Source organism: Melospiza melodia, chromosome Z, assembly GCF_035770615.1.
Source record: "Melospiza melodia melodia isolate bMelMel2 chromosome Z, bMelMel2.pri, whole genome shotgun sequence".
Taxonomy (NCBI): Eukaryota; Metazoa; Chordata; class Aves; order Passeriformes; family Passerellidae; genus Melospiza; species Melospiza melodia.
In genome coordinates this window covers 22,527,347-22,554,669 of record NC_086226.1, presented here as the reverse complement: position 1 = coordinate 22,554,669, position 27,323 = coordinate 22,527,347, and the positions used below count along the sequence as shown (strand labels likewise).

Below are 27,323 nucleotides of genomic sequence, written 5' to 3'. Positions count from 1 at the left end.
CCCAAAAATCTAAAAATTTATTGGACTTTGCTTTTCTATGTTAGTCTTAATCATACACTAACCATGCATATCCATAGTACTAACTAACAGACTAAAAAGTGTTTAAACATCCTGGCTAAAAAAAATTTTCAGTCCTCTAAAGTGATTCAAGTTTGGTAACTCAATAAACAGCGTTTCATCCAGTTGAATTTCAGAAGAGGAAAACATGTCCACTAGTGTTTTCAACATACAGCTGTAACATTACAACTTTGCAATTCAATACTGTAAATTTCTTCTAAGACAATTAAATGAAGAAGCAATAGTGAATGAAATAATGTTTACAATTTCAGTTCAAGGTACATTTATTAGAGGTAACATTATGACTGGGAACTGTTCTTTCCCATAAAATAATCAGCAACAATGTTCCTGTGATATCCAGTGTTGTCCATTCACCATCAGTACTATGCATAAAGAAGAAAGATTTCAACCTCCATATGTCTGTGTTTATATTTAGACCCACCTTGGCCATATTCAAATTTTGGGGGCCATTGCTACAGGTATTCAACCAACCGAAGTAGACTTATTTCAGCTTCACTTAAATTATAAACAAAATGTTGCATTTCATGAAAATATGAATTTTGTGTACAAAAGAAACACCACCATACAATTAATTTCTATTCTCCTATAAAGTCATTAGCTAGCCTTCAGTGTAAGCACTAAGATGCTTACCATACATATTAATATCCTAAATAACTATATGCATGCATGTAAAGCGCAAACCCTTTCATTGCCTTACAGTAAAATGTAAGATTTCTCTTTTCCCTGACAGAAAAGTTCCTATCACTTGAATGAGAATTATTTTTTTCTAATTTTGCAATTAATGAAGTGGGACAATGTCAGGTTAACTTTTTAGTAACTATTATTGTTATAGTGCATGTTATAGAGAACCAAAGAGGAATTCCAAAATGCACTTTAAAAGAAAAAAGAGAAGAAATAAAATTTTCTTGTTTTAGGAATTTCCCCTTCAAATTTTTTTGTTGAGTTTTGACAATTCTGCTGTCAGCTAGTCATATCCCAGAATGTCACTGTAGTATCTTTATTTCTAAGGGATATGGCTTAAAACGTAATCGGGAAATCTATGTGTCGTGTTTTATTTAACTGTTTTCTGATAAATATTATCTGATGGTATAAGAAATAAATTTTAAATTTTATGATGAAGAAGCCCAACAGTATCCCTTTAAGAAGGCAATTTCCTGTACACTATCAGCCTTTGATTTTTGACTGCATTTATTCTTAAAACATCAAAAGGCAAGCCAATGAAAGGGTTAACGCAGCATCTCAAAAAGCCACCCCTTGCTGTCTAAAGATTCAAAAACTGTAGAGACATACCACTGGAGCCTAGAAATTCCACAGAGGAAATGGACCAGCACCTAAAGAGGTGTGGGTGTTCTGCAGAGGCCCAGAAAATAAGGTATAGTACTTTCAGAAGATACTTGTTTCACCATGTTCCTTGAACTAAAGATGGGGTGGGGGGAGTGGGGGTAGTCTGAAATGAGTTAAGAGGGTGTGATAACAACATAAAAGTAAGAAAAAAACAGTGAAAGGGACAAGGATAATTAAAATGATAGTGCAAAGGACAGATGAAACAACATCAATAGGGCGTTATGTTAGTAGAGAACCCCTGGAAACTGCAATATACTTAGGGTTCATAGGAGCTCATACTGCATGCATTAATCTTGTCAAAGATGTGTAGCAAAACTGCTGCATTAATGAATCAGAACAAGAAGTGTGATCGATAAAAACTATTTAGATCCTTTTTTTTAAAAGAATGGAATCACAAAAAGTGACTTAATGGAACAAAAGGTAATTCTATTATTAGCCACAGATTCTGAAATGCAGTTCTTACTCTCTGACCTTGTATGTTTTGGGAATATTGTTTGGTTTTAGTTGTAACATAAAAAATGGACTTCTGACTTTTCTATTTGAGATAAAACATTAGATTTGTAATTTTTGATCACACACAGTCTTAAAAAGAAATTTAGCCTTACTACAGTTTTCCTTTATAAAGCACTGCAGTGCAAAAAAGCCACTATAGATTTAAAATGAATGTAACAAAATACAACTCTGCTTCTAAGCAAGGCTAAACAAAAACTCAAGTCTTGTTTTTTAAAACTTTTTTTCTAAGCAAATATATTTTGAATCTAACATGAAAATACTGATGATTTCCACTGCAATTTCAATATCACTATCACTGAACTTAGCCAGCAGTCATGCACATTTTAAAACAGCAGTGAAGAAATCTGGAAAAGCTACATTCAGGTCCAGTTGGCCCTGAATATTTCTGGGGCCTATTTAGTCATGTAGAAAGGGAGGCGCAAAATATTTTGCTGAGGAAGAAAAAGACATACCTCTGTCCTGTGTGTTAAACGAGAAATTTTGCATACTGAAGACAGTTAACTCTCACTCTTGAAGCTCAAGAGGTCAATGCTGCTCAAGAAGTCACAGCTATCTCGCTGTGATTTTTAGTGCAATATTTAAGTAATTTGCACATCTGATGAACAGAGAAGTATGATAAGGTAAAATAAATTTTTGTCCCATAAAAATTATAGCAATTTAGCAGGAACAGAACCAAAGCTTCTGCTTTAGTTTTTGTAATTTAGCATCACTTCAAGAAGATAGTCATAAACTCCAGCTGTCAATTCAGTGACTTATTTTAGAATGGGCAGGCTCAGAGAATCAGCTCAGCAGGAGAAAGACAAAGAAGAAACAGCAGCTATCAAGAAGTGTATGTTTAATAAGATCAGATTTCATTGTTTGTATCTTGTACCATACAGTCTGATCACACAAGAACTTCAGGAGAATAATTTATCAGAGATCATGATTAACAGCAGTACCTAATTTTTTTTTGCAGATTTTTCTAAGTAATGAATTTTGATGTTGTATTTATACTAATGAATGGTAAAGAAAGAATTTAGGATATCTAATGATTACAAATATATTTGGAATTGTGCTTGAAGTTAGGAACAACAGACGGCTGGATGATACTGTACACCCCGTATTTGAAATAAAAATAAAAGGGATGAAGCAAGAAACCTTTTCTTTTTGATTTTGTTTTTAAAATAAAAGCAAAACGTACCATTGGTTGGGTGTCGAGCAAATGAGATAGAAAACCTTTTAACAGCAGAACCGCGTGTGGTGTCTGAGAAAGAGAAAAACAGGTACCTGAAATTTGTAACAGCTACCAAAAGTGTGAGATTTTAAAATAGAAAAGGAAGAAGAAAGGAAAAAAGAAAAGATGAGAAGGTATTAGAAGTGAGTGGCATGCAGAAGGGACCAAGGAAAACAGCTAAAATCTAAGTAGATGTTAAAAAGAAGAAAATTTGGATTGTTGGTAACTACAAGATGTGTAATGACGTATATGAAAACAAGCAGAATGAGCTCGTGATTCTGGCATACAAGGTTATGCAGGTTAGAGTTGAATACTGAGAAGTGAAGTGGGGGGGAAAACAGCATGAATACTGTTTCACCTCAGAGTTATGAAGGTGTGCTTTGGTATCTTTACAATGTGAAATCTAGTGAGTAGGTTTCTTCTCTATGCCAGATTATCCAAAACTGAGAATCTCCTGCTCCTTTGTAATCCAAACCCCACGAAAAACAAAGTCAGGAATCCTAAAATTTTCACCATCAGTATTTAACTTATTAGTTTATAATTTCATTCCTTGTACATGCTCCAAATAATTTAAATTCAAGATCAATTAGCAGTGATAAAAAACAGAGTTTAAAATTATTAAAGAATTTAAAAACAAAACTTGCAGTTTACTTAAAAAATGCACTTGCTGAATCTCCTGGCGCACATTACAAGTCTATGTTCTGGTGTTCAATTCAAGACAAACAAGAATTAACTATGCTATTAAGTTAAACATAAGCAAGCTATGGGCAATAAAGAAGCAATAGAAACTCATAAAATTAATACTAAGGCCAAAGATTCTAGGATTCCATTAAAATCTTTAGAAGTTCAATGTGGCACATGGGTCGTGCGTGCATGTGCTAGAGTGTGCACATACCATCTATGAAGCCAGAAGAAGTCAGCTTTTTACGATGCGTACGAGCATAATCCTGTAGGTTAGGTGCACTTGAAGAACCCCCGAGCACTGAGGTGCTAAACAGGCCCGCACAGTGAGACCCTGATGGGAGTTAGAGAAAATACATACAACAACCAGGTGTACGTCCATTCACATTGGGGATGCATGCAGCATGCAAGCACATGGCTCTTACCACACAAAAGGCAGCTTTTGGCAGTGCCTTGGACACGTTCACAATATGCTTGTAATGTCAGAGTGGGACTTGTAGGCTGAAACTATCATAATTTATTGTGCTTCTACTCATGAAACAGCACACTCTGTTATATGTGCAAAGAGAGGACTGGCTTTAACAAATGAGTTCTTGTCCTGTTTTCACTTTTGGTAAAAAAAAGTTACCAGTTAGCATCAATGTAAACATAAACAAAACAACAAAACAAAATGAAGATGATGATGATAATGACTGATGATGATGATGATGATGATGTGAAAGTTGTGTATTTGAATACCTGTATTCCTGAAACAAATATAAACTGGAAAAATGCTGCTCATTGCTTTCATCCAAATCAACCTTTCAGATGACAGGCTGCTATGAAGTACTCATGCAGTTCCACAGACTTAGTATGTGGAAATAATTCTAACCCCAACAAAATCTTGAATTGGAAATACTCTATTCATATTTCAGCTACCATTATTAACAATGTTACAAACTGAAAAAACTGAAAAAAACTGAAAGTTTCATCAAGTTTAACTAGACTTCCTTTCCCGAGAAGACTTTTGCACAGCTCCATGCAAGTGACAGTACTTTGTTACAAATCATGCATTCCTGCCACTAGAATGGGAATTTAAACAAATCACTGACAGCCACAGATAAAAATATAAAAATAACTTTTGTAATCATCAACCATTAATGAAACTTACATACAACAATGAACAAAATGGGAAAAAAAGTTGCAAGTTTTTCCTTTACATTTTACTACTAGTTGAAAGGAGAATCAATTTTTCACTCAGACTTATCTTTTACATTTTAGATAAGTAATGACAGATTTTTGTTTTTGAAAACCAGCAATACTTCCTTTCATTACTTATAACAGTCCAATGAGGGGAAACATTACTAGCACATGTGAGCAATCAGCCAAAATACATTGGTGCCTGGTCTGTGGCAAAAGCCTTTCACAACAAATATAATACCTTAATCTACATGGAAATCCATCAACTTCCACAAGCCATATTGTGTCACACAAAAGAATATTCATTTAACTTTAGCAAGCACATAATAAAATCCAGGACTTCAGTAAACAAGAGCACCTGATTGTATGCATTTTGCTATGGGAAAAATATAATGGGAAGAAAAGTGCCACAGAAAGATTAGACAAATGAAAACCCTGTATCTTTGCAAATAAAGGAAAAACTACTTCTAAGTTAATGCATCCAGGTGATGCAGTTATTTATACTTATTATTTCCCATGAAAAGACACAGAAAAAAAGCAATATCGATTTACAGCAGTGCATGATTTCATTTTTTTTGCACGTGAATCATATGTATGCCTATTTTAATAAAGCAATAGAAAAGCACCACTTGAATTAAGAGAATTTTAAAGAAGCCTTTGAATTATAGCATGATTCATACTAACGCTGAAAAGAAGAAATTAATTTTATGAGAGGAGTATGTGCAAAACCCCTGATACTATCAAGAAACTTTATCTTTGCTCCCCATGCCCCTCCCCTCAGAAAAGTATCTTCACTTTCATCAATTGCCCACAACAGGAAACAGAAATTTTAAAGAAAAGTGTTTTAATGGTTTACAGAGCAGGCCGTTTTAATCCATAATATTCTTGCAAAATCCAAAAGCTCAATCAGAAACTACATTATCTTAAAATTCTGCTTTATGTTAAAAACAATCCTATGTACCTGTTGTGAGCAGTACGAAATCAGTAGTATGAAGGGTGTCAAACAATTTGTTCTTTTCAGTTATAACTTATTTTAAAATTTTGTTGCAAAAAAAATTGTCCAGTCCATAGGCAGACACTCAGCATATGTTATTAATAACAAGTACTATTGGGTCCTGTTAACAAAAAAGCTATTCCAAGAATATACAACTACAGAGAACAGCAGGCAGATGAAAAGCTGATAACATCAAACAAAATTTCAACTGTAGGAACATACCTAGACCACTCTGCTTTTGTTCCAGAATAGTTCTTGGTGTTCGTAAGTTACTATTGCTTTCTGATAGGACCTGGATGTAAGAAACAGAAAAATAAGGGCAAGTAGAACAGCAGCATGAAACATCCATTAACTTGATACAGCAGCCTGTTTCAGACAGACAGGTGTTAATAAGCTGTATGATAAGTGTTAGTAAAAATATGTAAAGGAAACATGAGAGATCATGCAATATCCCCTTCTGAAGGGAGTCCATTTCACATATGAGTTCCTTGCAATGAAGTGGTGCAAAGCAAGCATTCAGAATGAGAAAGGACACAGACCAAGACTGATATGAGAACAAACATTTGAGACATTTTATTTCATTTTACCAAATGCACTTTCCTAAACTGCGCCTGTATTGAAAAAAGGAGGGAGGGAAGGAAAGACAGACAAGCTATTGAGGACACCATCCGATCACTGACCATGCACAGGCTCAATCAGTATAATCTTCAGATGCTCACAGCCTTTGCTGATATAAACTTTTCCAATGTATATAATTTTAGAATCTTCTACAATAAATCATTAAAATCTTCAAACTAATAGGATATAGTTACAGAACACCATCCATTGTCCTACATGTAAACAATATCTTGACATTCTGAATAGCTTTAGATCTTCACTGGTACTTCCAAAACATTTACTGTTTCTTTTTTACCCTGCTTTTCCCTCACCCCCCATTACAAGGAGCAATCTTCAAAATATTGTATGAGTCAATGGATGATGTACTGTGTTGGGAGTTTCAGATACCTTCAGATATAGATGGCAAGAATTATTAGTGCTAGAGATTTTCCCCTGCAATAGTTAATACCAGGCCACTGAAAATATGATGTATGCAAAACAAGTCTTGAATAGCAACATGAAGTACCAAATAAATTATTTCAAATGGAATCAAGTTGCAATTATTATTTTTTTAAATTTACCTACCACCAAATTAAGCAATGCTGGTTTTAAAGTCTTAAAGGACAACTAAACCAAAGCATAATTCTCTTTCATTGGGAAGTACACTAAGTTTTTTTTACTGTGGTAACATTTGCAATTCCTATAAAGAAACCAAATGTTTATGAAAGTGTGTAACACATTCGGTTGAAAAACATGCACTTGGTCTTTTCCCCCCAAACATTCTTGGCACGTAATTTTAAAAAGTGGAAGGTATTGCTTGAAACATAATCCATAACAAGGGATTAGATGTCCTTAAAGACAGTTTTTGCTTGGAATGCATAAAATGTTTAATGAAGTAAAGTTTAAAAACCTGTTGCCATGAGCCAAAAATACTGGATGTGAAAGCCAGTGATTTAGGGGAGACAGGGGAAGAAGTGATTTGTTCCCCTGATCTGCGTCTTCGACGCCCAGTACCCACACCACTGGTGTAATGCAGCCAGGTACCAATACACTCTGGGCTAGACACACTCAGGGGGCTCTCTTCCTGGAAGTGAGAAAGGGGGCAAAAAACAGCAAAGCATGCAAAGTTAGATTCAACAGAGCCAAATGAACAGAAAAGAAAAAAAACCCAATCTGCTTGCACCCTTTTACATACTACCTTTAAAACTACCAAACAGCAAAGAGCGAAGAGTAATAATCCTATATTACAAAGTTATCCGTTTCACTCTTATATCTTCATAACTATACCTATATATACCTATTACTACAACACTAAAATCAAATTTCTAGTAGACTAATATTAGATATGAGAGAAAACATTTGTTATCAATAACTGATTAATAATTTTAAGAATTTTTCACAAGTTGGAAGCAGAACTTCTGTTACCCTTGACATACTGTTTAATAATTTTTCCCCTCCTAAGTACATTAAACTTTCCTATTTATTACTTAATAGTTTCCATTTCTAGTCTATAAGCTTATCTGAATGCTTAAATTTAAATTTAAGAATTTCTTTTGAGACTTTACAGTTGACTCACTGATGGTAGCACCAAATTGACTGGTAGAAGTTTTCCAAACTTAAAAATGTCCTAAAAGTTATCTGATGCTGGACACCTTATCAGGACTTCAAGGGAGTGTCAGGCTAAGCACCCCCCCATATCTACATCATTACATATCATTAGCAATAACATTCTTTGTAATACAGTTTGCTTCCCAATGTCAATGAGTTTGTTTTACCATTATAACTCAGCTTTTTTCTTTTCATGACTCAGTCACAGTTGCATTCCTTCAGTAAATATTGCTGACTATAACCCAGATTAAAATCTACATATAATCTCACACCTGACAGTGTCCTTTCAAATTAATGGACATAGGTGAAGAGAGAATTGCCTTACAGGAGGAAAAAAAAAGGTGGGGGAGAGGGGGCAGGGGAAAAGAAAAAAAAGGAAAAAAAAAAAAGAAAAAAGTTCAAGGCAGTTGCAGTTTAAGTTGCAGTGACTTTTTAAAATTGCTCCAAAATACTGTTTAGTTTAAATATTCCAAATATTAGTTTTGCAGATTTCAGTAGGCCAGATGGAACTTCCTATATTACTTATAAGAAAAATATGTTATACAGTGTATGTTTTCTCTAAATTGGCTATTTCCTTCCAAGAAATAAGCAAGCTCTGAATGCTGAAACACATCCCATTTTAACATATATTATCTGTACAGTCAAAATTTGGCAATTTGTGCTTTTGATATCTTGTGAAGGTTAACTTCCATACAGTTTATGAAAATGGTTGAAAGTCTGAAGTAATAGACTTTTAAGCTGTGCATAAGTGAACTCATAGCTAGGAGGGGAGTTTGCATGATCATTGCAAAAACAGCTTTTAAAAATCAAAAATATTGATGTTGTGAGCATTTGTTTATGAAAAAACTTGGAAATAGAAAATGTAAGACATTAACATTTATTATGTCTGTTAATTTATGGAAGTCGTGAAGTTATACAGATATCCTTACAGAAGGGAATCATGCAACTTTTTCTCTCCATACTGTCAATAACAAAGTGATTTCCCAATATGTAATACTTTTACTGCATACAGACAACTCTTTCCCAACACAAACATGAAAGAAAAAGTTTTTGGTATGAATCTTCATTTCTGATGGTTTTAAGCAACTGAAAATGAGGCAAAATAAGATGCTGTTAGTCTGCTTCTAGCATTAATATCACAGAAGTGCTTCTTTGTACCATCTGAATTTCCACTCAACCATCCCAATGGTATCAGTGATACAGCTCTGCATACCCTTCACCTCTGTGACATTAAGCCATATCTGTGAAGCACACCTAGATGTCATGGCTTACAACACAGCAAACTAGATTGTTCAAGATGTTACCTACAGAATTCATGAACAAACGCCAGCCACTTAAAAAGAAAGCTTCCACTTTATCTTTCTTACCTTCAAAAACTTGACAAGTGGAGTCACTTTCACTCCACATGACAGCAAACACAGCAGAAGATGTCTCATGTTCTGCACCTCCCCATCCACCCTAATCCCTCTGCTGCCTTTCAGCACAATCACCCTGAATGTTTGCTCAATTCCCAGTAGCAGCTCTCTTGTAAGGATGAATAGAAAAGCAACATATACTAGTTTGTAGATGTAGGTTTAGACTGAGTCTTCATTTTCAAATATCAACTTTTCTAAAACAGCTTTAAAAAAAGGAAGTAAGTCTTATCACAGAATAGTAATGATTTAAAAAAAGCATCCCTTCAGAGAAATTACTGCCATGGAGGATTTCCCACTGAGTAAGGGCAAACCTTCTGTGAGATGTATCATGCTGGTTCTGTATAATCAAAAGCAGAATTACATTTGGTTTTGTTTTCTTAAAAGCAAGCAAAAGTTAATGTCTTTGAGAGAAATTATCTGGAACACAAACACTTACTTCAACAGAACCAATCTTCCTGGATCTTGGAAGGGGTGACTTTCTGTGTATGTGAATCGGGTCTGATACCATTGGCTTGAACATCACAACTGATCGATCCGTTTCATCTCGTTTAGGAGCATGTACCTCCTCATCACTATCATTTCTATGAGATGTTTTCTTTGAGCCTTCATTCTACAGAGAATATATAATTAATTCTTAATTTTTCTGCACACCTTCAAACATGTAGACAGAAGTGACCCTTAAATAAATATTCCACATAAAGATAAAACAAGCTGATTTTAAAAATACAATATGTAAATCACATATTTTGCTTTGCTCACATTCCTTTCTCAAAATGCAGTCATAACTCCATTTACCTGATGATATATCTTGGAAAATATCAATCCTTCCTCAACAATATGTATTCATAAACATGCCAAACTACTTTCTTAAATATATCTTCCAGTTCCCAGAGTATTATACATGTGACACTCTGATGCTGATATCACTTAAGAGTATTTTGTATTTATAGTAAAAATTCTGGCAAAACTTTAGAACATTCAAATTGTCTGTGTCCTTCACCTCAGTGCCCATTCAAAATAGAAAATATTGGGACTACTTATCTTTTACTGCATGTTTTTCTACCAAAAGAAAAACCCACACTTGTTTTTTTTACATAACAATTTTAAAGTGTTTATTTCAGGTATGTCCATATCCAAAAAACCCTAAGTTTTGCTTTATAGAAAGGCATAATTATTACCTCTCTGGAGGCAGGTCTGTATCCATATCCAGATGGTAAATTTTTATCTTCCTCACAGCCTTTCGCTCCTGGACTGAAATGCAGCTCTACATGAAAACGTTCTTCCGAAGAAAGTTCCTGAAGTAAAATAATAGGTTTAATACTTTAATAAATAGCTCAGCACTACTAATTTCTGAAGATATTAATCCATTTTAAAATACCTTGTTTGGATCCTCATAGAGCATGATAACAATCTGTGTCATGTAATTGAGTTCATTGACCACATTTAAGTAATCCATAGCTCGTTTCCATTGTTCATCTTTTGATTCCTTATTGAGGAAAAAAAAATCAACAAGTAAAATTTAGCTATTTTCTTTAAAAAGACTAATGATTTCACTTTTCCTCCATTTACACAGATTTTCATAGCAGAAGTGCAAAGCTCATTATAATTAAGGAAAATGCAGCGGTACAATGAAAAAAACTAATTATGAACCTCCATGAGTGACGTAAAATTGCTGATCCAATGACTGAAAAGTGAAGAGCAAACTTTTCATGTTATTTCAGTGTGTCTTTCATGTTTTTTTGCCAATTATGATATGTAGACAGAGGCACTGTTTTCAATTCTCCTGATGAGAATTGCTAATACTGCAATAAATTAATTTCAGCTAGTATATTGTGAAAAATGTTTAGATATTACACTAACAGAGATATCAGCCAAACAAAGTAAACGAAGCTTTCTAGTATATAGAAGAGGTGCAACCGTCACATCCCAAACTATGTAAATGAACAGTCACCTTTTTCATGCTGTAGCAATGAAACCATTTAGTAACCCACCTTAAAGATAAGAGTTTATCAGACTTAAACTTGGAGTGCACCTGTTGTAGCATGTCACAGAGATTTATAAATGCTTTTGCCATCACAGAGTTTAGTCATCCATTACCAGAAGCAATAGAAAATTTGAAAACCAGTGTATAAGTCAAAAAGTATCTTACAAGCAGATGTACTGCTGTATATATCTACTCCAAGAGCTTAGTTTAAGTAATTTCTGAATCTGGAAACCTGGTCTTTTTCAGTGTCAAAGACTATCAGATAGAGATAATGCACCACCTTTGTAGTATTCTGTAACAGTACAGGAAAGTAAGAAAATTCACTGTACAGGAGAAACTTTGTACTCTATGAGCAGTCTTGAAATTAGGTAGGGATGTTCTGACAATATGTCAATGGACAAAAACAGTAAGCCAGTGCAAAAGTAAATTCAAGAGAACCCTGAATCATAACTTGAGAATAAAAGTTGAAAGAATTATTGGTGACAACAGAGGACAAAAAAGAAGTATCTGGCCTTTCCACATCTATTTGTGATTCTAACACCTACAGCCAACGGAACACAGCATTACTTTGATGGAAATTAACATGCTAATTAATGTGCAATTTGCACTATGTTTCTGGATAAGTAATAGAAAAAAAAGTGTTTGAAAAAATATGATAAATTTCAAAGACACTTAAAATTTCAATTGATACAGTCAAAGGGATATTCAGGTTCCTCTCAATATATCAGGGCTTCAACAGAGAAACTTACATCACATAAGGCACCATAACGAAGGGTGGATAACAGAGAGTGGACGTGACTCTCACTGGTGAAATACAGCCGGGTACGAACATGCCGTTCTGGGGACATCACACCCCTGGAGTAGCTTAAAAAAAAGAAAAATGTTATTAGACTATGATAAGATGTGTCCTTATTTTTAAAATAGCTGTTAATAAAAAAATTAATTATATTTTATAATTTCTATGAGCTAAGAAGATTCTTCAAATTTGAAACCTACAGAATAGCTCTAATTTTTATGGTAATTAATGTAACCATGTAAAGAAGTAACTCGCTTACAGAGGGTGAAGCTTATTTACAGTGTCATCATCTTGAGTTCTCTGAAGGTCAGAACGGATTTTCCTGACTAAAGGAGTGCAGTAACCTTTGGCAATCTCCAATTTCTCAGCTTTAGAAATACCATATTCCTGTGTAAAAACAAATTGACTTTTAAAATTCAGTTAAAGATTAATATGCCTTCTAATTCAAAGCTTCTATATTAAAGTAAATTAGTCATCTATTAGTTTGCTCTGGCTACAAACCATTCTTTAAACATTTTTTCTACTTATGACCAGTGAGGAAGCTTCAACTAACAAGTAGCTTGCCTTTTTGCTGTTTGACTTGATATAGACAAAAAGTTTTCCTTCATTAGTTAAACCAAAGAAGTGGATTTACCTTCTGGTACGATAAAGCTCTTCTTCTTAACCATAATATCTATGGAATCATCCTGCCTTCTTGTCACCATCTCCATCTCCTATCCTGCCCCCAAAATATTGTGTTTTTTCATTTATTTTTTTTCCCCTTTCTTTTAACAGTCAATAAAGAGATGTATTTGGTATGTCTACCTTAGTTTGGAGTAAGCCACCCCAAAGACTTCCATTTATGTCAAATAATAACACAAATGGCATTTATGTACAACTGAGAAATTACTGGTGATATTAAATATTGTAATATCATCAATATTTAAAAGTATGTTCTTCCAGGAGCTTCATACTCTCTGCTGCCCGTGGTATGAAAGTTAGAATGGATCTTCTTGTTACCCTAGAGAGTAATACAAGCACTCTTCCTTTGCATTATGTAGGCTATAAAGTTTTCTTTGTTTTTCTTCCTTCAGTATGTGTCCTCATTTTTACCTGCTCTTCTCTAATTTTCTATTCAAAATTTCAGCTTAATAGACCCACACACAACAATGCATTCTAAGCATCACTACTGTTTTTGTCTTTCGTGTCAAGGAGTTTGAGAGATGGGGGAGGAAGAACTTCCTTCAAATGCTGCATACAATATGGGTAAGCACCTCTGTTAAAACACTGTTCTGTAACTGCAGGGACACTTGGGGAGAGCTTTAGTCTGTTCTGTCCTGTTATCACAAATCAACTTCATGACCTGGCACCTCCAAGATTTTAGAGCTAAACAAAGTTTAACAGCTTACAGAGCATGTAAGTTTAACATGTCTATTTCTGGCCTGAAAGTCTATGAAATTTAATGTGTACATTCACATCACGGAATCTTACAATTTTGAAAAAGCAGAAAGATCTTTTTAAACTAAAATTGTTTGAAATTAGTTAAACTGCATAGATTAAGATTAACATTGTCATTTGGAAAGAGCCCAAAATGAAATTTTTATAAGCTGGAGAAATGAAATGAAAAGCAATTTAAGAAAACATAGTTATTCACAAAGGCAACTGTTAAATCTATGATGAATGGTGAAAATCAACCCTTTTATTTTAATACACTGCTGTAATGAAGGAGGCATGTTCACACCCTAAGTTTCTAGAAAAATTCACCCTGAACACAGATTAATTATGAATCAAATTTTTCCAAAAAATCCCAGTCAGATTGCTACTGAAAAATATGAGATAATGTTAAAGGCTTCTATGATTGCAAAATGTGGGAATGTCAAAAGAAAATGCAAAGTAAACATTTTCATGAAAATTTAAAAATGCATTTATTCTACACTTTCTTCTATTTAATAACTGAAAATGCTTACCTGAGGAATTACAATGTCAGCTAAAGCCTTTGAAAGTCTATATAATTCCATTGTGTTTTCTAATTTTAAGGATCCATTGTGTTGTACATCATATTTTATACAGTCATAAATATCAGGAATTTTGCTAATATCATATCTTCCATTTTTTGTTTTGAAGTCTTTTTCCAGCTTGGCCCACCTGCGCAGCATCAGTTCTAGAGTTTCACTGTGGTACAGCTGAATATCTGGACAGACATGTATCTTTTATAAGTACTTAAGGTCATTCAAGTAACGAAAGGACATTTTAATAACATAGTAGTAACAACTGAATCACAGAGGGATCAAAATAAGTTACTATTAAGAAAAAGGGACAGCAGGGCATAAAATCAATTTTAGTGCTGAAAGCATCACAAATACATAGCTCCACTATGATAATAAAACACATTGCTGCAGAAATGCACCACTGGCCCTTAAATGTAAGATATACCTATATAAATTAGCTTTAGTACCATCAATTTTTCCTATTACTTTTGTGGAATGCTGAGTTTCAAATAACTAAGACAAGAATTTCTGCAAACACTGCAATTTCGCAACACCAAAGAGCCCTTACCTGCAATACAACCACATGTTACTCATGCTTTTTATTTCAAAACTATGCATATGAAATCAGACAGTGAAAATACTTAATCATTGGTTGACTGATGTTCTGCTAAAAGTGAGTTTAGTGTAGAAGTTACATTACAATTCTCTTTCACGAGAAACTAAATACAAGCACAAAAACGTTTCAGTACCTGCAGACTTTGGGTCTTCCATTCTCTGCCTGATCTGAGAAGTCAAACTCTGTATCAAATAATAGACCTTGTCACATGTCTTTACAGGATTTTTAATAACCTGCATTGATTTTATCAGTGAGAGGCTTCCAGATGGAGTGAGCTGCAATTTGAGATAAACACAAAATTAAATGAACAGACTAGATTTGAAAGACCTGGTGAGATAAGATGAAACATGTCAAAGATAACAAGTACTGGAGAAAAAGAACTCAAGCAGGTTGCTATGAACATTTTTAATAATTTATCAACTATCCATTACCTTTGAGGCATTAAGATGATTCACCAAAACATGGTACCATTTACTAGAGATTCAAAGGTAATAAGAAATTCATAGAGCAACTAATTCCATACAGTAAATGTGAGTAACTACAAGAATTTGTAAAACCATTTCTTTTATTCCAACATAGGAAAATTGGAAAGATGTTTAAAACTTCATATATACTTAGCAAGCTTCCATATCTTCAAGTAACTTCTGTATTCAAAAGCTTACGAAAATAAATTCTGTTAGAAATGTTGTCATTAAGCTACACAACTCACAAAATATTTTTTTGCTCTATAGGAACCATATACACAATAGTAACTGGTAGCTTAAAAAAAGTTTGGCTGTTCCTGTCATAGGTTTTTGTTTCTACAGGACTGCAGGACACAAACATAAAAAGAAAGCCTTTAAATGCACATATAGCAACAACATATGAGATGTTCTTCAGAACTGAATAAATTATAGAAATGGTAAAAGCTACAAACCATCACCAATGAGGTGAGTGTCACTAAAACAGTACAATCAATGCACATGTAAGGCTTAGCATCATTTTTTCAGAAAAGTCTGAAGAATTCAAAGTGACCAATGATATGAAACAGTAATTTATACACAAAACACACACTTATTTGAACTTTCCTCAATTTCCTGAAATGGATAGAGTAATTTAGTTGTGGAAAACTTCTGCTCTCTACCTAACACTAAGCAGTTCCTATCTCCCTATTATGAAGTAAATAAAAAAATTGATTACTTATACATAATAGGGAGGAAGGCACAGGAATAAACCCCATACAATTTTCCCAAATCACAAGTAAATTAAAAAACCTCCACAAATAAATGAACCACCCCTAAGTTTTTATTGCCTTATAATCCCCAACGTTAGTAACTCGGCGACTGAAGAGGCACTCTATTAGTTCTAGCCAATTTTAAACCTTATATCTGTATAACAGACATTAATAAATCCTTGCATTTTCCAATTACTGTTGAATCCACTGCTAGGAGTGGTTTGCATGATACTTTATGTATTTAAATGAATCCACAGGGTATATACATGCAGGGTATATTATTCTTAAGTAATTTGCTCTCTGTACTTTTTCAAAAATAGCAATTTAAACTTAAACCTCATTTGAGGACATGTATTTAAAACCTCATTTGAGGACATGTATTTAGTTGTTATATGAGACAGAGTATAGAGACGAGCAATTGAAAGATAAAGAAGTTCTTAACTATAACAAACAATACATTTAAAACCAGAAACAATGACATGGTCTGCACTAAGTCAACATAAACTATATTACTACATACTAATTTAGCATTTTAATGAGATATTTCATATCACTGAAAGTACTGTACTGGTTTTCAGTATCTCAGTATTCTAAGTTACAAAAAAAAGACCTTGCAGTGGATCAATGATTGACACAACTGCAGCAGTGTTACACCACACACTGTCAAAGTAAAGATTACAAAAAAACCACAAACAATATAATGTCATTGCTTCAATAACTAAAATATTTTAATGGAACAGTGAAAAAGGTTAACAAGCAAGATCCCTGTTCACTTCTACTTCAAAGTTTGTAGCTATTTTGATTACCAAAATTGCAGGATGAAATATCTACAGCCACAATTAGTACAGCTACCTTTGCACTTCAAACTATTTGCAAGCATACAAATAATTCTGCAAAACAGATACATAAAATCACTGCCTAATACTTTTGCACAGGAATTTTCATAGTTAGCTATTTTATTTAATGGGAAACTAATAATATGCTAACCTTATCATAGTCATCAGCAGTAAATTCTCTGTCTCTCTGGAGAATTTCATGGAGCCTTGCTTTAACACGATGTTGACAGCTGCTTAAAGAATCACTGTCACTGTCCAACAGACCATTCATATTAGCACTTTTAACCATCTGGACAAGAATAGGAGTCAGCTCTCCCTCTAAGGCCAGTAGTCCCTGAAGCAAACAATACCATTATTCAGGCAAATAGATGAAGATGAAAAAATGAGTATCTATAAAAGAATGCTCAAAACAAATTTAAATTCAAGATGGTATCACTTGGCTATAGGTTAGATAAACAAGGGCACAATGCCTATACTTACAGAGAAATGGGTCCCTATATACTGCTAGTCTGCACGATTGATACAGATGGTGCAACAGTGATGGTGACATGCCACAGACAATGTTCCTCAACACCAGCTGTCTGGGTCTTGGATTGTAGGGAGTGCAAGTGCCCTCTCCATAAGGCTGGAAACAAGAGCTGCCTGACTTGCGGGTGACATGCTTTGTTCAAGGACTTATGTTACCACAGAGGAGCTATGGGAAGGGTTTGCAAACCAAATAGCATCTGGCAGGATAAACAGCAGATAGGTAGGGTCTTACAGAGACTCTACAGAGGCAAAACCCCAAGCCATGTGAGTCACAGGACAATCAAAGGCCTTGAACAAGAGGTGAATGGAGAATTCCAAAATGAAGAAGGCTGGAAACTTTTGTGACTTTTCTGGCAATGGAAGGGCTCTGGAATAAAGAAGGTAAATGGTGTGGTGTCTCTTCAAGCCTGCTGACCAAGGGAAAGCAGGTCAGATGGTTGAAATATTTCTGTACAAACACATGCAGCATAGAAACAAATAGAAGAAACAGGAAGTCTGAAGACTTGTAGAGCTTTAACTTAATTCACATTAGAGAGATATTGTAGAATAGGTCACATGAATGGACTTTTGCTGTAACTCTAGGACCTTTCGGAAGCCAGGCAGACATCACAGTATCATGCTAGGGCTCTATTACAGATCCCCCAATTTAAAAGGGGAAATGGATGAAACCTTCTTAACACAAGTGGAGAAAGCCACCTAATCGCAGGCCTTTTTTCCATGAATACTCTCAGCCATGGTACCTCTATGGCAATATTGCAGGGGACAAGGAAACAAGATTTCTAGAAAACACCTAGGACAATTCTTTCACAGAGGTCACTGATGAGCTATTGAGCACAGGCATTGCCCTGGACCTGTTACTCATAAGTGTCAGGAAAGTAAAGGTAGATGGCAGTCTGGGTAGTTGAAATCTGATGTTATAACAGATCCATGGAAAAGTAAAGAAGACAAACATTTGCATTAGAGCCCAGGATTTCAAATGAGCAGACAGTTCACTTGTGAGAGCAGCTTGTTCACAGAATCTTATAGAGAAGAGAACAAAAGTGCCTCAGACAGAGCTGTTTAATTAAAAACTGTCTTCATCTGCTCAAAGAACTTCAAATGTTTGGCACATTATTTGAAACTTTTTCACACTCTTTTGAAAATACCTTTTTCTAATAAACTGTAAATCTCTTCCACACTTCAAAAGAAAACACAAATCTGAGAATATCAGAATTTTAGAAATGAAAATACCACTTCACATTGTACCTTTGCAAAAGCTGCTGCAGTCATCTGAACTCGTCCCTCATCAGAAGCATAGATTTTGAGATCATGTCGGTAAGTGCTATGTAATCTAAGTAATCCACATCCAGGAAATCCAGCATAATCTCCTACCAAATAAACATTTTGCTCAAACTCTCATCTTGCACTTGATTATCTTCAAAAGTAATTTACGACACTCAATTGATTTTTTTTGAAAATTGTTATGATAATTTTCTTTTTACCTTGTCCGCCTGGATACATACACCTGAAAGCTCTTCCAAGCTCCTCTGCTTGAACCCTGCCTGCAGGGGTCAGCTCTCCTCCCCATTTTAGAACGAGAAGCAGGGATGGCTCATTTCTTCTATTATCTAATTTTACACAGGGAGAAAAGCTTAGTACTTAAGTATATTATTAATTTTTTTTTCTAAATGAATAAAAAGTATTTGGTCTATGAGAAGATTCATCAAAGAACTTCTTCAACATTATGAGTCTTTAATAGTATTCTAACACTAAGGACAGATTGACCTGGTGAACTAAATGGGCACTCGAAACAGAGAAAACTGAAATAATAAAATTATAAAGAGAATATATATGAAAAATATTTATCATGAATCTGAAGCAAAAGTAAATCAAGACAGAAAAATTAAAACAAACTGGATGCTAAACACCCTACAATTTGTAAATGTTTTAAAGATAGTAATTGTTGAGTGAGATTTTCTTATACTGGCTCAAAAATCATTTTGGTGAATCACTGAAGTTTCTTTTCATGTTATTCTTCTGTTGCACAAGAGCAGGGTTAGAAGAGAAGTTTACTACAGAGTTCAAGGTGCACAATTCAGCAGATTAAAATACTGTGAATATCTGCTAACTATACATTCTTTCAAAACAAAATATTCCCTCTCTTTAACATCAAGACATGTTATACCAGTAATCCATGACTATTTATATACACATAATATTATAAGTGGTTAGGTACAAAAGTAATACAATACCTTCCTCTTCACTGGAAGTCTTAGGGCAGCCATGAGGAAGATATGTTAACTGAACTTTGCGATTTATGCCTGAAAAATGCCCATACCTTAAGCAGGAACAGCGAAAAATGAGAGGGGGAAGAGGGAGAGAAACATTTTAATTATCTTACTCCAAAACTGCTAAAATCTATAAGAGGATATAATAATTCTCTGTTGGTCAATGATTTGTGTATTTGACCAACATTTATTGAAGCAGTCCTTAGAATAAACATTAATTCAACAAGTACAGAATTAGCAGAAATACCAACTATGCTATAATGAAACATCTTAAAATACTATTTAATTCTACCTCTTACAACGCTGAGCATAAAACTGGAACCCCCTTCTCCTCCCCGCCAACAACAAGCAGTATTGGACATGGCACAAGTAATTTATCTATTCAGATCCAAAACTACAGTGGCTATCAGTATCCAGACACTCGTCTCACAGTGTAGATGGCTACTGGTTTTATAGCCCCGTTAAGTTCTCAAGCAAAATTCAGTATTTAAAACAATTATTATAAATTTCAATAATTATTGTCTGTTCCCTGATATTTTTTAAATTAAAAATTCCTATTACCATTTCACAGTCTAAGATGCCAGATAATAAACCTTGAAGCCTTTAATAAACCTCTTTAATAAACCTTGAAGCCTTTCGTTTCTGTTGTTTTCTTTGTTTTGTTGGGTTTTTAAAGGCTTTTTGTTACTAAGTATTTCAGGCTTAGTATACAAAGACTTATTTATCTTCAATCCTCAGAGTTTGCTGTAAACAGACAAGTAAGCATGGTGATAGTTCTTACTGGCTTTATCAGATGTCATTATGTCACATTACGAGAAGCAGACCCTGCTTACAAGTATTTTCAGTTAAAAAAATGCAAGACAAAAATTGACACCAACAAAAGTAAACTTCTCTTTTTGAATGTATACTGAGACGCTAGATACAGCAATAAGGTAAATGAAAAAGTCAAGAAGAAAAAAACCAGAGTGATGAAAAAACATGTTTGAAAAACATGACATCCCTTCTCTTCAAAAACACTGTGCTTGAATTATTATATTATTATGTATTTGATAACACTGCAATCCACACAGTAACTGGTGGAACAAGTCAAAACAGCAGATATAACTTCATTGCTATGAAGCCTGAAAATGAGATACTTACATTTCTAACACAGTCTTTAGCTGTTCAAGTTTTGCTTTACTTTCTTCAATTTCAGAATCATTGTTTTGCCCAAGTTCTACAAGGAGCTGCCTTGCTATATCAAGTACTTCCTAAAGGAAGGAAACATGAGATTTAATTAAATAAACAGATATCTACTTACAAAATATTACAGTAAAAAAAATAAAGAAACTTGCCTGCAACTGTTTTGGTTTTTTCAGTTTCAGTTTTCCAGATTTATATCCATCACATTTTTCAAAGAGATCAAAAAATCTTTAAGATAAAGAAAAATAACTTAAAAATTCCATTAATAAATTAAATTACTACTACTTTAACAAGAGGCTCTTAAAGTGATCTAAAATTATTACCTTTACAGTATTTGAAAGTTAGGTTAAAACCTGCAGTACAGAGATCTAACCAAGTTTTATTCAAATCCCATCTCCCCAGAAAGTTTTCAATGCATTAGGAAAACAAGAGCACCGAAAGTGACTTAGTGTCTCAGTGACTTGCTAAGTATTTAAAAAAAAAAAAAAAAGATTATATTCTATATATTCAAATGATATATTATTTGAATATGCAACTATATCAATTCCTACCCTTCAAGAATGATCCTGAACAGAAGTAGGGACCAAAACCAGCAAATGAGCATTCCTACTCTTCTTCAGCATGTTCTGAATGCAAGAATCTAGTCCCAAAATAAGTAATTCCTTTTTTACTGAAACTCCACTTAGTTCCAGGTCAATTATGTAAGTTGTCTTATGAATGCCACATAAAGATGGTATCTACCAGAAATTTAGAGTCATTAAATTTTGCCAAAAATTACTAGAAAAAGTAATATGACATTGCATACAAGAATAGTTATGATAATAAGCAGAAGGCAGAAACCATGGTCTAATGGAGAACCAGAAATATTCTCTGCTGCATTATTTTTAATAAAGACATCTATAGACACAAATGCATTTTCCATAAAATCAAACAGGACACAAACAAGGCACAGCATGTGTTGAAGGAAATCTGCACAAGTAAGTTGACAGTCCTGTCAGAAAGAGAGGTGCACACCTGCAATTATCTGTAGCATCTAAAACTGTTAGATTTAGAGGATAACAAAAACAAAAAGCAACTTGCAATTGTGCAATTCCTGGTTAATTCACTGCTTGCTTAGCCCCAAAATCCTGTACTCTAAAATATGGGAAATAACTTTTACGAGGATTCTATTTACCTCTGATGTTTTACTTCCATTTTCATTTTTTGCTTTGGTGTTCGATCCCCATGGCGTATTACAGCTATAACACATCTAAGCTCCATCCTGAAATTTCAAGGGTTGTATTTCACAAGTCTGTACACAAGGGTCTTTTATTTAATATTAAACCAACTACAATCAAGACAATTGACAAAGTTGTAGTCATTTGACATTAACTACAGAAGTGATGGAAGTATATGCAAAAAATATAAGGTTAACTGAAAATGATGTAAGGTATAAAATATAAAAACTGATTTTAAGACTTTAGTAACTATAGAATATCTATTTGAAGTAGTTTTTAAAACAAAAATTTTGAGGATCATTAAATGAGAGAGCATGTTTATTAGAAGCACATATTAAGTCGGTGTTGGAACAATGATTAGCAGTGGAAGCTATGTATAACAGACACTAAACTATAAAATCTGCTGTTCTATACTCAGCTTGACTAAGGGTGAGAAACTCTGACTGCTGATATAGCAATTGTGATTCCTTCCTTGTTTTCAGCACACAAAACAAGCATTCACAGACCAATGTGGGCACACCTTGCAAAGAGAAAAAAAGATTCACACAAAAGTTACATAGGGAGTTTGCACAATTTAGGCGTAGCTACTATTTTCTTACATTGTTCCAGAGGTGGTTGGCACAATAGGAATGTCTTCAGCTTCCAGAGGAATTGACCATGGTATTTGAAACTGGGGAGCAAGTTCTCTCATTATGATGTTTCTAAAATAGGAGTTAAAAATAAAAAAACAAATCAAGTAAGTTTAAAGCACAGCTTATACAATGCATGCAAACTCTAAACAGATTACATATATGCATTTTTATTAATGTAGTTTTAGAATACTAGCAGCCATGAATGTATAACTGTACATATTTTTCTTTTAATTGCATAATAAAGACCACTTATTCATTTAGAGCTATTACAACTGCTACAGGAGCGTTAGACTACTGGCCCTGTATTTGTAAAAAACTTCAGCTTTTCAGGTCCAGTTCTTAAAAGAGTTCCTTGGATAGGAATTACTCTTGTCCATTTATATATTCTGACAATTGGCTTTGCTGCCTAACTAAAAGTGCCTAATAATCACCAAACCACTATTAACTGCTATTTTCTACCAGTAGTTTCTGTGATAAAACTGGAAAAATAGTTATAGTCTCTCATTATAACTATAAAATAACAATGCAATCTCCACCTCAAGAAGGATGGTACATATAATGTTCTGTTGCACAAAGGTTTCATCAAACTACACTGAACTTCAGACTAATAGCTACGTAAGAACCAGTAACGCAGACGGGAAAAAAGGTCCATCTTAAAGTAGAATATGCCAAAATATAATTGCTAAAAACCTTGAAAAAACTTGCAAATTCCTTAACATAAAAAAATCCCAGACCATTAGATCATGCAAAATTTATGCCATATCTCATCAGTGCAATCTTACTGAAAAGCCAGTCACAAGGTGCTTAGCTTACTTTGAAGACAACATTTCCTTGGCATAGAGTTCTATACCCAATTCTATATGATCCCTCATTATACTTTTTTTTGCCTCCAGTGGCAGAGACAAGATGGTATGATAGAAGACGCCATGATTCTTTTTCAGTTTGGTTTTACAAGTATGAAATCCACAAACATAAAAGTATACATCAGCTTCAGATTAAGGACAATGTACAGCAATTTGGACACATTTAACCGCAGCAGTCACAACCATCCAGCAGCACTTCACTACTTGAAAAGATCTCAGCTACCTGTAAGAACTTAATCTTGATTTCAAAATACTTATTCAGTCAGCTGTAAGCACTTTTAAAAACTCAGATGTTTGGAATAATTTTAGGAATAAGGAATGTAGTTAGTATTTTTTATTGACTTAGGGTTCTTTTTAAGGATTTTTTAATTGTTTAAGTTAATGACTTTTAATGTGATATTTAATTTTAAATAAATAATTTATAATTAATAGTAATGAGAAATAATATTAATAGTAATAAAAATAATTCATAGTAATAAGTAAACAACAATAAGAAGAAATTTGGCAGTATATAAACTACAATAATATGCAAGGAAGTTAATAAGCAAATCTGAAATAAATCAGGAAACTCTTACCCCAGTATTTTAGCACAATCATCATAGTATTTCATGGAGTTTTTCACAAAACTGAAGCCATTCACATCACAAACATAGGACTGTCCATTAGCACGTAGCAAATCAAAGCCACAAACTGTTTGCTGTTTTAAAGAATAAAAGTTCAAGTGATTTAGGATGGCTTATTCTAAACAAATTTTATATTTTAACCAGGTATTCATCTGAAAACATGACCAAAACATGTTGCCACACTTTACGCTTACTACCTTATGTGAGTTCCATGTTAGGTTCACCCACATAGCGCAAACATCTTCCTGTTTTTAACTTTTTATCTCCAACTTGATTTTATCCTTCCTGCATATTCTTAGTAGTATTAGTATTGAAGGCCAAGTTCACAAGAGCGCAAACTTCAAGACTCACGGCAACCATGGGCCCACAAGTCCCCCTTTCTGACAGTGGTTTCCCACTACATATGGTTTTTAAGGATGGCAGGCAAGAAATTACAAAAAAAATTGAAAAACCATTTTTGTTAAAATTTTACAAGATAGTTTTGACATTAACATACTATTGACATCATTAGTAGAGAATACTAGAAGCTTTTTCAGCAGATTACTTTTTAAGATCTCAAAGCCCATTTCGCTGATAGAGGTCCACACCCTACAGAATGCCATCACAGTCACATTCAGGTAAAGGAGATAGACTGAAAGCCTTCTTATAAAACAGGTGAAAAAAGAGTAAGAGACTTAATGATGTTTTGAACAAAAGAATCCTTGTAACTATACAGCAATCTTAAAGTGATACAAAAATCAAAACCATCAAACTAATACCAATTTATTCAAGTAAGTACTTAATCATGTAAGTACCAAATTAACAATGAATCTGTACCTGATGAAAATACTATGCAACAGAAGTTACAAAAACTTTATTGGAAGTGTGTTTTGCTAACTTAGAAACAAGTATCAAAACATGTAAAAATATTATACACAAACACTGTGGGCTAGGCAAAGCACAATAGCAACATGCAAATTCAGGGAACTAATGCAACATGAGCAACTTATCCAGAACTTTTCACTACATTAAATGAAAAATCTCTCTTGATTAAAAAAAAATATCATATGGAAGTTTAACTTTCCACCTTCCTAGGAGTTCTGCACTAATTACCACTGCTGGCTCATGCACTAAACCCCTACGGAAGTTTCATGTAACAACCAATTAATTAACACTAAATGTTTGATCAGATAGGAAAGCAATCAGCTTACCTTAAAGGCAAGGCATACTTTCCAAGCAATTAACTTCTCTCTTGCATTCAGGATGACTGGGTATCTCACTTCTTTTCCTTCGCTATCTCGTTCTACTTTGCCATCCAGAGCTGGAGACTTCCGGGCCTCAGCATGAGCATAGTCTGGACCGACTGTGTACACCTGTATTGAAAAACAGGAGCTCTTGATCCAGTGTATTTAAATGATGTTGCATAAATTTGCAAAATGTATGCATATAACTCAAACGTGACAACAACATCAAAAGATACTAGCTGCTTCCGTCATTGAAAAGGTCACACTAAAGTATCTTCCTCAGTGGCATTCTCTGCCTTCAGAGAACACACATCATTTACTGACAGCCTGGGAAAAAACAAGAAAAAGAGTAATTATAAAAACTCAATTAATAAAAATTAATGTCTCCATTATGATGGTACAAAGATGCAAATGGTTTCTTCTCCAAAACATCTGCAGAACCTGGAGAACAGGTTAATTTGAAAATTATTTCAGTTTATTTTCAGAAATCTGGCCGCAGGATTAAGTTATTATCTTAATTTAAAAAGGATGTTTACATTTTAGATAGGACGAAACAAAGCAAGGATCTGCCCAGCTTTAAGATGACAATATGTCAAGTAGCAAGCCTCCAGCACTTGATTCTAACAATGCAAACTGTAGCTACTGTACATTACAAATACCATGTTTAGCTAGAATCAGAATTGCATTTTTTACTTATGAACTGTAGTAAAACTCAATTAAAATTAATCCTTGACCGAGATTTAAAACTGACAAGCTCTTTGAGCACTTGATTGTTCTAAACATAAATAAGAATGCACAGTTGTCATACCTTCACATCAGTTCCATCTGTAGGCATGAATTCCTCATAAATATAGGAGCCTGTTTTCCTCACACTGCTTTCAGGAGAATAAACACTGCTTCTGCTGCCAATCTGAAAGGTGCATTTTTCCATTAAAAAACTCAAAGAATACTGCTCGAGAAACTTTGAAACCACCTAAAATAACACACTTGTACTAAGAAAACACTTCACGTACCAAATGAAGCAAACTTTTGACCAATGCCAAAAGACTTTTATAAGATTCTAGAAGTACATCAATGGTGTGTGCTAAGAATCTGCAGTAGTTAACCATCTACTGCAAGAAACATGCGCCTTCATTCAATCTATATGTTCTCCTAAAATTTCTCTGATTTGCCTCTATTCCTAAGCAAGTAGGACATGACAGAATTACTCTGCAATCCTGTTAGACACTTAAAACTTTTCAATAGCTTTAGTACCATAACTTCACCTTTCGAAAAAGCCTCTGGCTTCCACCCCCAGCAGATGTTGGATAATAAATGTAAACATTGTGGTCCTCAGCACTAACTGGCTTTTCTACAAACGGCTTCTGGAAAATTTCTCCATTCACTTCCACATGATCTTCTCCTTCAATCAAGTTGCATTCTGAAGAACAGCGCAAAGAAAAGAGCTGTTACAGTGTACTAATGGCATGCAATTATTAAGAGATCTACATTAATTTGCAGTTTGAAAAAATAATATTCTATAACATCTTTGTTTCTCTGATTTTTACTGACTGCACAATGACTGACGATCACATGCAGTATATTTTTACTGTACCGTTTCTATATTAGGTTATTTAAATACTATGTTCTGGAATTACTGTTTTTTCCTCAGTGTCAGATAGGAACCTGTCTCCTGCAGGTGCGTAAGGTGCATAAGATAGTATATTTGAAGTGTTTTGAAGAGAGGGAAGTGCTATTTGTCTTCTTTTTTCCAG

General features: G+C 34.1%; 1 protein-coding gene across 20 annotated transcripts in view; it reads right to left on the bottom strand.

Annotated features, from left to right (window-relative positions):
• Positions 1-27,323, bottom strand: part of PPIP5K2 (diphosphoinositol pentakisphosphate kinase 2) — a 48,781-nt gene that overhangs the window by 5,067 nt on the left and 16,391 nt on the right. For 8 of the 20 annotated variants that reach the window (XM_063179718.1, XM_063179716.1, XM_063179717.1 and 5 more), the window contains exons 6-28: positions 26,835-26,989; positions 26,378-26,479; positions 25,537-25,698; positions 24,299-24,420; positions 22,828-22,929; positions 22,186-22,272; positions 21,160-21,239; positions 20,970-21,075; positions 19,794-19,879; positions 19,044-19,169; positions 18,808-18,929; positions 17,186-17,368; positions 15,119-15,260; positions 14,349-14,572; positions 12,662-12,789; positions 12,356-12,470; positions 11,001-11,108; positions 10,801-10,917; positions 10,059-10,232; positions 7,510-7,683; positions 6,225-6,294; positions 4,044-4,163; positions 3,116-3,178 (exon numbers count right to left, since the gene is read on the bottom strand). In XM_063179718.1, coding sequence (XP_063035788.1) covers positions 3,116-3,178; positions 4,044-4,163; positions 6,225-6,294; positions 7,510-7,683; positions 10,059-10,232; positions 10,801-10,917; positions 11,001-11,108; positions 12,356-12,470; positions 12,662-12,789; positions 14,349-14,572; positions 15,119-15,260; positions 17,186-17,368; positions 18,808-18,929; positions 19,044-19,169; positions 19,794-19,879; positions 20,970-21,075; positions 21,160-21,239; positions 22,186-22,272; positions 22,828-22,929; positions 24,299-24,420; positions 25,537-25,698; positions 26,378-26,479; positions 26,835-26,989 — 2,868 coding nt within the window. Of the gene's footprint in view, positions 1-2,387; positions 2,531-3,115; positions 3,179-3,200; positions 3,649-4,043; positions 4,164-6,224; positions 6,295-7,509; positions 7,684-10,058; positions 10,233-10,800; positions 10,918-11,000; positions 11,109-12,355; positions 12,471-12,661; positions 12,790-14,348; positions 14,573-15,118; positions 15,261-17,185; positions 17,369-18,807; positions 18,930-19,043; positions 19,170-19,793; positions 19,880-20,969; positions 21,076-21,159; positions 21,240-22,185; positions 22,273-22,827; positions 22,930-24,298; positions 24,421-25,536; positions 25,699-26,377; positions 26,480-26,834; positions 26,990-27,323 lie in introns of those variants that run through there. The other 12 variants (XR_010031047.1, XR_010031049.1, XR_010031048.1 and 9 more) reach the window with 12 other exon arrangements.